At 39.9% G+C, this 11,370-nt stretch overlaps 1 protein-coding gene and 1 long non-coding RNA gene across 2 annotated transcripts; both read right to left on the reverse strand.

The window, feature by feature from the left end:
- Positions 1 to 57: 57 nt before the first annotated feature.
- LOC137890475 (IgGFc-binding protein-like) lies at positions 58 to 5,801 on the reverse strand. The gene is made up of 7 exons (XM_068734564.1): positions 5,366 to 5,801; positions 4,854 to 5,017; positions 2,894 to 3,070; positions 2,053 to 2,278; positions 802 to 1,047; positions 562 to 663; positions 58 to 119 (listed from the first exon to the last, which is right to left on the reverse strand). Exons 1-7 carry the CDS (start codon positions 5,799 to 5,801, stop codon positions 58 to 60), a joined length of 1,413 nt encoding a protein of 470 aa, XP_068590665.1.
- A 2,012-nt stretch (positions 5,802 to 7,813) lies between these two features.
- On the reverse strand, positions 7,814 to 8,329 carry LOC137890500 (uncharacterized). The gene is made up of 3 exons (XR_011105290.1): positions 8,270 to 8,329; positions 8,042 to 8,175; positions 7,814 to 7,945 (listed from the first exon to the last, which is right to left on the reverse strand). It is a non-coding gene; the product is annotated as an uncharacterized lncRNA (long non-coding RNA).
- Positions 8,330 to 11,370: the final 3,041 nt, after the last annotated feature.

The raw sequence follows: 11,370 nt of genomic DNA on the forward strand, positions 1-11,370 counted from the left end.
GTCTAAACCAATAACCCAACCCACCTTACAATTATTTAACAATGTCAATATGTTAGTTTAACAGATTTTCAGTGACCTGTAGTTTGTGTTTCCATAATCTAGTTTGTACATCAGCATGGCTGGAGGAGGTGGGAAAAAACATTATTATTGCGACACAAAAGCCCTTTAGGTGACCACTTAAGATTTGAAAGACCCCATTTCCTCCAACACCAACCTCAGGTAAAGAAAATATAACTTTCTGTATAGGTGTCATACTTCAATATTTTCAGATAATGTCTTGAGGTAAATATTAGATTGTCTGGGGGCTGACGGATGTAAGACAGGGGTCACCATCCTTTTTAAATCTGTGTGCCATGTTAACATTTAGGTTAACATTAAGTGTATTTATGACGCCACATCAAAATTTTAATCTCCATTCCTTCTTTCATCCATATAGGCAACGTGCAGTCACTCACTCCTTTTGCTGTAGCTTTCTACTGCCACACTCCGCCAGAACCTCACTGAATGGTTCATGATAAATTATAACTCTTCAAAGGAAAAATATTTAGCTTGGCAACTTACAGCATTTGGTAACCATTCTCCAATTAGGGTCGATTTTCACTTCCTCTGACTGGCAGGCATCAGCATAACTCTTCAGGTTATCGCAGAGAACCTGTTTGGCACCTGGACAAACACACAGACACATTGATATCACAGGAACTCATGACAGCATGGCTTCAAACAATTTGCATTGTCTCCAGATTTTTTATGTCATATTTTTAGTGCATTCTGCCCCGAAAACATCTTTAAATATTGGCTCACCTTTAGTGACACAGACATCGTAGACACAGTTCTCCAGGTACGTAGAGGGGTCGACCTTATTGTGGCAGGCTGAAAATGGCCCATTTGACTTTGTCAGAATCCCACAGAGATTGGGACGGCTGAAGTGGGCCTGCTGCTCTTTTGAACAAGTGGGACAGTGACCGGCACAGTTATCATTACAGAACAGATCGGACGTATCGGTCTTCCACTTCTGGATCATCTTCAGCACAGCAGAGAGACTGGAGCCTGCAAGAGAACAGAAAGCAATATGCAGAAAAGCATGTAAATAAATACAAATTTGGACTTGGACGGGTGAGTGAGCAATTTAATGACTGGCGTTCAGCCAAACTCAAAACTTTGGATCTAAATTATTTTGGCATAACTTCTTTTAAAGGTTTGCTATGTGATATTCAGAACATTAATATAACATCAAACATAAGCATGCTGTGCTGTTAATGCATGTTAGTGCATGTTAGTGCAAATGAACTTGCCCCACTGGCTAGCTCATGGCCGGCGCTGCACTGCACTCATATGGAGGTTACAACTAATAACGCCATCAGGGAGGCATGATGTTCATTGAGTAGAGATATTCTCATTTAAATTAAAGTAAGGCGTGGCTACCTTGTGATTGACAGGTCTGCGTTGTCCAGTCTGGGAGCTGTGCGAGTTTTTATCCTTGAACTTTAACCCTTTCAGTGTGTTTCAGTTTACGAAATCTAATTGTAACATAAATACGCCTTATTTAGTGTTCAGTTGTACTCAGCCCCACCTTCTTGTGTCAATTTTGGTTGCAAAAAAACAAGATGGCGGTAACCAAAAAACAAGTTGATGCAGCAAAAAACCATGAATGACAAAAATCCAAGATGACGAGGCCAAAAACCAAGTGGTTGATGGCCAAAAACCAAGTTGGCGCATTCAAAATTCCAGATTGCGATGGCCAAAAACCAAGATTGCGACAGGCAAAATGGCAAACCTGAGGTTCCAGTCCACAAACCAATGAATGACGTCCCAGTGACTACTTCCCCTTTTTATCTACAGTCTATCATGTCAGCCAGAGTCTCTTGATGCAGCTCCCTCCATCACTCCCTCCATGCTACCTGGCACTGTTCACCAATTCAACACTTTTCGGAAGAAAGAGTACTTTCCACCTCTATTAGATATTGGCAATTACATTTCGGCCACATTAGGCAATTCTTTGCACCCAACCATCTCGCCTCCTACAGTATTATCCTTTTATGTCCCCGTCCTCACCTTTTGGTTCAGGCAGGTCATCGCTCCTGTCTCCATTGTAGTTTCCACAGAGGCCTCCGAGGTGTTGATAGTAGGAAGATGGCACTGTGATGTATAGCCTCATGTTCCAGTCATTTTTTACAGTCAGGCCAAAGTCAGTGGTGAGTACAGCGTAGATTCCACTCTGCTTTACAGAGACCTTGCCGTCCAACAAACTGAGAGGCAAGTACTGAAGTTCTCCATTCACCTGAAGGTAATAACAAAACACTGATTAGAACAAACTGTCTGTAACACTGCATATGCACAAAGTTGAAAAGAGAAGAGAAGGCAGACATCACTAGGGCCAATATCTTCAAAACTAGGAAAGTCGCATGAAAAGTATCTAGATTGATGAATAGCATTACAAGTAAGAGTAACAATATGTATTTTTAATTTTAGGGTGAACTGTCCCCAAAACAAGTAAAGGATTGTGTAGCAAATGAAACAGAGGCTAGTTCGGAGGGTGGCTGGACTTCAGCTCTCTGTAGAATCCCATTGACTTTGTGTGTTTAAAATTGCAATAAGAAATTATTATTAAAACAAAAGCATTTTGTTTGAGCTGTTCCCTTTTCATCATCTAAAATTTCTCGAGCCAGATGTTCTAAAATGCTGATGAAAGTCTTTTGCTGGACACATATTCAATAATCTGACTGAGCAGAACTCTACTAATGAACTTACCCTTAAATGTGAAACATCTGACTAATAAGGTTGTTTTGTATGAATATGTAGTATAGTTTGTTACTCTCATGAAGATTGCCTTAATATTTGAACATTGATTATTACATTCACTGCTTGTTACAGTAGATGCCAGCAGATCTGTTACCTGTACTTGTCCTCTTTGACTGCCGATGATAATGGTCTGCTCGTGAACACTGACAGTTACGGTCCTCACGTATGAAACTCGACGGTTACCTCGGTGGTTGTTCGTGGTCGTCACAGTGAAAGGCAGAAGGTCAGATGCCGTTTTTGCAACTGCTGTCATAATGTAAGTGCAGGTACCCTGAAAGAAAAGATGAATGTGATTGGCCAACTGAAGCAAAGTCCAATTATAAAAAATGTTGGCACTCCATATCACAAAGAAAAAAGGGCGACTTTTTAGAAAACAAAACCTGATGTAGTGCCGATTAAAGGCAATTTGCTCTATGCAGTAACAGCGATCTTGAAGGTTCTTTGAATGTCACACGGTTTAAAAAAGGCTCCACACGGTATGAAGTTTTGAGGCATGTCCGATTAGGCAATGTATCGCTATGACATGACATTAAAGTCCGGTTCCTAAATCGTGCCAATGCAATGATGATACATTCTTAAAATTTTCCAGCTGGTATGGTTTGCGTTCGCAAAGGCAAAACTCAAACAGTTCAGAAATTCTTAACAAATGTCATGTGATGGAGATGTCTTCTCCTGGTATGGCTCAACAGTTGCCTTGATGTGTGTGATGTGCTTTCCTATGCTGTGACAGGGGTTTGTGGTTGAAGCAAAGATGTTACATTTTACCCATTTAGTGCTTAGCTTGTTAGCTAGCTTGCTAATTCCACCATGCTTTTGTGCTACGCAGGTTACAGAAAATGAGCTGTTTGGTGGCCAGCGGCAGGGATCCCTCTAAATGAGTGGCTTCACTACCATCGAAGTGGTCTCCTAGCAGTGGAGAGTGAGGCAGCGGGACCTCGGGGATGCGCTAGTTAGCCAACTATTGTCTCATTTGTGGTCTGAGAAACAGTATATTCATCACATTCAGTTAGTAAACAGTGTTGGGCACTGTAATATTATTCCCAAGTAACGAGTAGTGTAAGACATTACAATTTACAAAAAAGATATTGTATTACAGTTATTGATTTAAGTAATGTCGCGTTACCAGAACTAATTCGTTTTTTTGTGCAAGGTATGCTTATGTTACGATGATGTGAACTCGTGACAGGTCAGTATGTTATTACACTTCCTGACTAACTTCCACAACACTGGTAGCACAGACGAAAATAGGCTACTAGTTCAGCAGTCACCAAAACAGGAAAAGGAAAACCTTTTTATCCAATGTAATGACATTAATAATAAATAAATGGTACGCTTGCTGTGATTGGTTAACATGGTGTTCACAGCGGATATTCAGAGTTCACTTGGACAGGGGTCCATGACCACCCGCCGATGCGGACCAGAGAGTGGTTGTTTGTTCCGCACCAGAGTTTGAGTCTGTCGTTCACACCAATAAAAAAAAAACGCACCAAAGGAGTAAACGCTCCGGGGTTTGGTTCAACGTTGACTAAACAAGGCTGGTGTGAATGCGGCCTTAATCATTCTCATAATCACCTGAAAATTAAGCTAAGAAAAGCTTTGAGCATAGTGTTGGCACAGATGTATGTGTGTGCATACAAAAACTGCACCACAGATATACATATACACGGTGATGTGTATTGTGGCGTCGGCCATCGTATTGTTTGTAATTTCATGCCGTACTACAACTGGTTGGTTTCTAGGTGTGGTGTGTGCTTTAGCAGCACTCCCATCTACCGGCCTATAAATCAGCTCACTGTACATTGTCCTACTCCTACATGACACTTTAGAAGCCTAATTCAGTTGTGCTTTTGTTTGCTAGTTAAGGAACATTGCTTCTACAGCGGCGTTTTCAAAGATGAGTTACGCCACATTTTATGTGGATACTCCTCGTTGAAGTTTGGTTCATGAGAGCTGGTCCCTGTCGGCCTCAATAGAATGTAACAAGTTAAAATAGAGACTCTATTCACTCTATAGTGAATAGCTGGTGATGATTGGTAAAGCCGTCCCAACCCTACCTGGAAGTCATAGCGTCGGCCATCAAATGTCAGGTAGTGGGGGTCACCGACTGCACGGCAGGTTGCCGTAGAAACATGGACGCATTCTCCTTTCACACACCGTTCCTTCACACGACATTTCACCTGTTCACAGGGATCCGTGGGAGGTGGAGGAGGGAGGGTGTCTGTAGGAAATACAAACACCTCATATAGAAATACATGCAACACCAAAGCAGATATGTGTTATTGTGTCATTATTAAATGTATAACTATATCTTTTCACTTTCAGCCATAAATAAACTGTACGGAAGAATATTAGTTCAACATGTGAAAAGTGTATTTGATTTCTGAGTTTAGTTTTTAGTCTTCTTTGAACTCAGAATTCTAACTTTATTCTCTGAATTCTGACTTTAAACACTTAAGTCCAAACAAAATGTCAATGTGGTCCTATACTTCTTCCGTTTTATGCGTGCGTGTGTGTGTGTGTGTGTGTGTGTGTGTGTGTGTGTGTAAAGAGAGCTAAATGTGTGTACCTTCAGAACAAACTCCAGCAATGCCATATCCATTCCTTATACTACCGCCGTAGGCGTAGACTGCCATACGGGCGTCCCCTTCCACAGTCACATGACTCTGCATTGTCCCCACTGGAAAGTTGGACCACACCCACTGCTTATCCGACAGGAGCATGCTCCACTTAGGTGAGTGGCACTGTCCCTTCTTCACACACACCTTCACACTGCCGGCCCCCTCCGTCTCTGACAGAATAGCAATAGTGCTTTGAAGTCCATCCATTGTCTCCACAGCCCAATTGGTGGCAAGCTTGGAAGTAGGGGTCAGCGTTATTAGAAAAGGGTCATATGGTCTGTTGTTGCTGATAAGCAGCACCATAACTTTCTTGTTGCTCTTGACAACCATTGGCTGTTTTGAGGGCAGTCTGAGGATGGCGAGCCCAGCTGTCCTCAGCCTCATCGTCTTCCTGTTGTTGGAGATATGTTTACTTTGTTAAATAAGTGTAGTTAAAATGTTTGAACCGAGGAAAAACATTGATAACATATTGATATGCCTCTTATAATATAGCCAGTACAAGATGGAACATATTAAATAATTGACCCTTTGCTAAGCCTGACCATGCACTGCTGCTCCGTCAAGCTGTCAGAGCTACCATGGAGCCCACACTGTCACTAACTGCACTCACTGACAGGGCCAGAATGTCCATCGGGAGCAGTGGGAGAACTCCCGATGGCCTGGCCTGAGTTGATTCTATATTTAAAAAAAATAATAATAATAAATGAAAAAAAAAATAAATAAATAAATAAATAAATAAATATATATATATATATATATATATATATATATATATATATATATATATATATATATATATATATATATATATATATATATATATATATATACATATATATATATATATATATATATATATATTGCAACACTTAATCAAGCTCTGTAATGGTACACTATGATTGGCCAGTATTTGTTTGACAAACATTAAAGGTCCACTTACTGGAAATTTTGCTGTGACCTTCATCAGTGGATGAAGTTTGCTCAGTTGTCATGGAGTTGACCCAACTATGGCATTTTGATCCTGTGATAATAGGTGGTCAAATATGTACTGACCAAACCACAGACAATTTTAAGATGAAGTGATTAACAACTGAACCATCTTCATGAGAACTGAGAGACTCCATCCACCCATGAAAAGACAATAACAAGAAAAGACGCTGTAATTTTTCTTTTTTTAAAGCCCACCAAACCCCCAAAAAAGGATTCTAACACGTTTTTTTTTCCACTTTGAATGAAATAATTGAATGATAGCATGATACACAGACAAAACAGACAAAACGAAAGCTAAAAACCGTCACCATTTTGGCAACACATAGGCCTACAAGCAATTGTGTTTTAAGGGACAGGTATGTTCTTCTGAATTCTGTGTCTGTTTGACATATCAAATATACGTTTCCAATCATAGTTGACACAAGTCTTCACAGAAAGGAGGTTGGCGTGGAACTGATAGATGGATCAACACAGGACTCGCACCCAGGAGGCTGCAGTTTGTGTCCCCTTGTAAAACAAAAAGTCAATGTTGACTTATTTCAATTTACGTCCACAGCTTACTCATTTTAAGCCAAACCATGATATTTTACTAAACCTAACCTAGTTTTGTTGCTTAAACATAACCAAGTCGCTTAGTAGTTTTCTGAAACGTTTTGTCTTAATTAAAAACATTAATAACTAAGTGTTAAAGTTAAAAAGCTGGGACTGTAATCAGGATTAAATACATTTCCCTCAAAATTTGATTAGGAATGCAGTTTAGTTGTATGGGAACGTCATTTTTTAAGAGACAGTGTTGGATGGAAAGGTGGACAGAAAGACAGACAATAATAGCCTTGGCTGTAGCTTCAACAGTATATTACAATGATTAATATTGAACTCAACTGTTTCCTTGAGCGTCGGGCACTGGGCAGTGTCAACTCGGTTTTGTCTTCAACCGCTACTATCATTGCAAAGTTGGTGGCCTTACAGCTGCTGGTCGTGGGTACCATGTATTCTTTACCCAGGTTTGCCACAGCGGGGAGCTGTTCATACACATGTTCGCACTTCGAACCCATCGTCAGACACTGGTGGCCTGCTAAGACAGCTACAGGCTGCTCGGACCGGATCCGCATGCCTGTCAAAGTTGTCCTACCTCGTACAAGGTAGGATGCGTAGGGTGCCAGGTTAATGGTCACCGCCTTCCCACGACGCCAAATAATCTTGCCTCTTAGCCTAGCATTGGCATTAGGTGTGATGGTGATCTTGTTCTGGTTTTTGCCATTAACGATAGCAAATAGACTGTCCATGCACCCCTTGGCATTGGGTGTGAACACAATGTAGTCAGTACCCAGCTCTTCGAGTGGGGAAACCACCGTGCCATCTCCCGTGGCAAAGCGACGATTAAAAGAGACCACAGAGATCGCAGCACTAGATGAGATTCGAACCGCTGAGTTGGCAGTGACAAATTGCTTCTGCAGCTCGGCTCCAGATGGTAGAGAAACCCAGTGGCTTTCACCTGCAGAGAGTGTCAGCTGTTTGTCGAACTTCAATGAAGCTACCTGCAGATCAATGGGTCTGGATTGGTTAAACATTCATGAGTCTCATTAAAACAGACTGGCTCTTCTTGCCCTTCCTTGAATTAACATAGTTCTAACCTGTATGTGAACATTGGCTTCAGAGCCCTGAGCAGTCAGAACCACGTGGAGCTTGTGATCTTTTTGATGAGTCTCCTGGAAGTTAGGAAGAAATGTGGTGATGAACTCCTTTCCTGTAGAACAACCATGACATACTGGAGAAGAGAGAAGAGAAGAGATTTTGCATTAATTAAATAATGCATGACTAAAGAGCGAGCCTTAATATTGCCAGCCTCCCTACTGTAATACCTGCCAAGAGTGCCGCACAGACAGCCAAACACACCGAGAGAGGCTTTATTTCCATAGCTGATAGAGAAAGAGAGACATATACAATGGTAAAATGTTTTAAACCAAAACAAATAATATTACATAATGAGGACTCAAGCACTGAGTATGCTAATAGAGGCAGATATAATTCAATTCAATTTATTTTGCATAAAGCAGGTCCCTAGACTGCTGTAATGGACTACAGTAAACATGGTCCAGAAGCATTTCAATATCACGCTAGAAGAATCAGATTGATGTTAGCATCTACTTTCAACATGCTGTCAAAGCTACCATGGAGCCCACACTGTCACTAACTGCACGCACTGAAGAAGTTTCATTCAGAGAGAGAAGCAGACAGAAGGGTCTACAACAGGGGTCACTAATAGGCGGACCGCGGTCTGAGTCCGGACCCAGACACCGTAGCATCTGGACCTGGACCTACAACCGATAGAAAATTGAGAATTATTACATTTTGACGGAACGCTTCTATTTTAACTGACTTTTCTAGCTTTTACGGTACTTGTTCAGTGGTCCAGGAAACAAACCAACCAATTACATGCATTGTAAATCACATCACATGATCAAATACTTTAATACAACTGTACCCAGCCCTCATTGTTTTACAGGGTACTGCAAAAGAATACATGCCAGGTCTAGAATACTGCAAATACATCCTGAAACATTTCACAAAACATCCAAAGACAAAGAAAAAAAATTATAAAGAATGCTCACGATTCCATTTTCAGATGCTCATGTCCAATTCAACGAGGTCCAGTTAGAGAGACTTTCCTCATGCAAAGGTCCAGAACATTACAGTAATGTCTAATTTGCGCTATGATCTAGTATATTTGAATAGTTGTATTAACATCTGTATGTAGTCAACAACTGCTGTCAAATCAAATAAAGAAAGTTCAATTGAATAATACTGTATCTCAACAATATTTATTGTCAGTTTTCAAATTGAACTGGATGAATTATAAATAATACATAATCTAATAATAAATGAATGTTCTTCTCTCATTTCAAGTAAAATAAGGTTAAGACAATTAAATCACATAAAAGAAAGGTTTGAAAAATGTGCATCTTAAAATAAAGTACTTCATTTAAGAAAAATGAATTGAACTGAATTGCCCTGCAGCTTTAAATTCAATTCATGAAGCGTGAAGTGATGTCACCCAAAAAAGTACTAACAAAAACTGCACTGTGTAGTCAAAATAATGGAGAAATAATAATCGTTTCCATGCTTTTACGACAAAGCTTTGAACCTTAAAAACGTCAAAGCTTAACAACCATTTCTTTTTGTTTGTTGAGAAACTAGCAAAGTGATGAACTGAATTTTATCACCCACAATCATAGTTTCTGGGGACTCTATTACTTCATATACTATAAACATTTACTTCATAAACCTAAAGATTCTCAGTAAATGAGCCAAATTCCAATGTCATACTGTAATCCCCTGTTGAAATACCCCAACCACCACTATTATCACCAGAGGCATCCATACTGTACCTGCAGCAGCCCTTGAGAGTGTTTCCCTGGGAAGGATGGAGGGACATTTATATACTAAGTGGGAGTGTGGGGCAGAGATAGTGACATATAGAGAGAAACAATCACACGCCACCGTTCAGTTCTGCTTGAAAGAAAAGCATATTGAATATTGGTGTGCTTGTGTTTGTTGTGTGGGCTGGTTATTGGAATAATGGTAAGCTTGGGAGCAGCCGAGGTCAGATGTGATGGGTTTGATCGTGTCACTCAGACAACAAAAGTCATGTCTTCAAATTGTCAAGCTGTCACGCTAGTCCCTCGTCCTCAAATCCTCCCATCCTCTGTCCTCTCTTGTTGACTTGCAGTGCTTATTTTATAACATACACATCAGTTATACAAAGATGACATAGAATTTCATGCATTCTATTTCAAGCTCAAACTCTTTTTTTAACACAAAAGTCGAAATAATCACTTCTTTATTAGTCTTCATTATAGATGATATGATAATAAGATGCAAAAGTAACCGTACTTGACCGCTAACACAGGAATTGACCTTGTTGTATTTCTTATGTCTGTTATTGCACTCTAGGCTTCGACCTCTCTGCTTTTGGACTAGGCCTTTGCTCTGCTTAAGGGAATGTATCGTCACATATTGTAGATAACTCACCTTCAATGACATTAATAAAATTAAATGACTCAAGTATTTTAGCAGGAACAGGATAATGTCTTCTCTGAAAGCATTTTCACCGGCAGGTGCACTTTGTATTCAAGATTCAGGGGTCAGTTTTTTAACTTCTCTGTCAATCACATACCTCATTAAATTAATTACCACGGCAACAGACATGTAATTTCACCCGACTAACACCAAAATGTCCCCCTGTGAATCTCTGGCCCTGCCTGCGTTCCTTCTATGACCTCTCTCCTGTTTCAAAAAGCGGTTTCCTTTATGTTAAGTGCATTGCGTGAGTCGACTGCCTGTAAAACTAACATGTACTAAAGGTGGAGATGGTTAACGCTACTGCTTGTGTACACTGGGTCATTAGCTAATCCTTTAGTTATGTTACATATATAATAGTGTGGGCTGGCAACAGTGTCAGTATTACATGGATGATAAGAGATAATTGCCCTGTTATAACAGCTGCACAAAAGGAGGAGGCGTCACGGTGGGATTGTCAAACCCACACCTAGCCAAATGTAGTCATGTGGTCATTTTTTTTGTTGCGTTTATTGTTTCATGTGACATAGTCATGATCTTTTGACAGATTATCTAATATCTATTATCTAATAGTTAAACACATCCTGAAGTTGGCGGTGTCAGAGTTTTTCAGTGTAGAAGCAAATCAGGTTAAACTGTCAGGAGTTGGCACGATACTAACAAATGTTTCTTTCGACCCTCTACAGTAACAAGGTAATGTTAGTAATAGAGAAAATGGAATGTTCTGTTATCAGTTAAGTTAGTTAATTTGAATCACTGTAATACATTTATAAGGTTCGCACTGTTGTTGTTAAATGTTTGAAATAATTAAAAATTTTAATTGAAAGTTAAATTTAATATTCTTCATTAAGATGAAGGACATCAAAATGTTTTTAATCACATA

This window comes from Cebidichthys violaceus, unplaced genomic scaffold, assembly GCF_023349555.1.
Source record: "Cebidichthys violaceus isolate CVI_PGR_0920_01 unplaced genomic scaffold, fCebVio1.0.p SCAF_65, whole genome shotgun sequence".
Lineage (NCBI taxonomy): Eukaryota > Metazoa > Chordata > Actinopteri > Perciformes > Stichaeidae > Cebidichthys > Cebidichthys violaceus.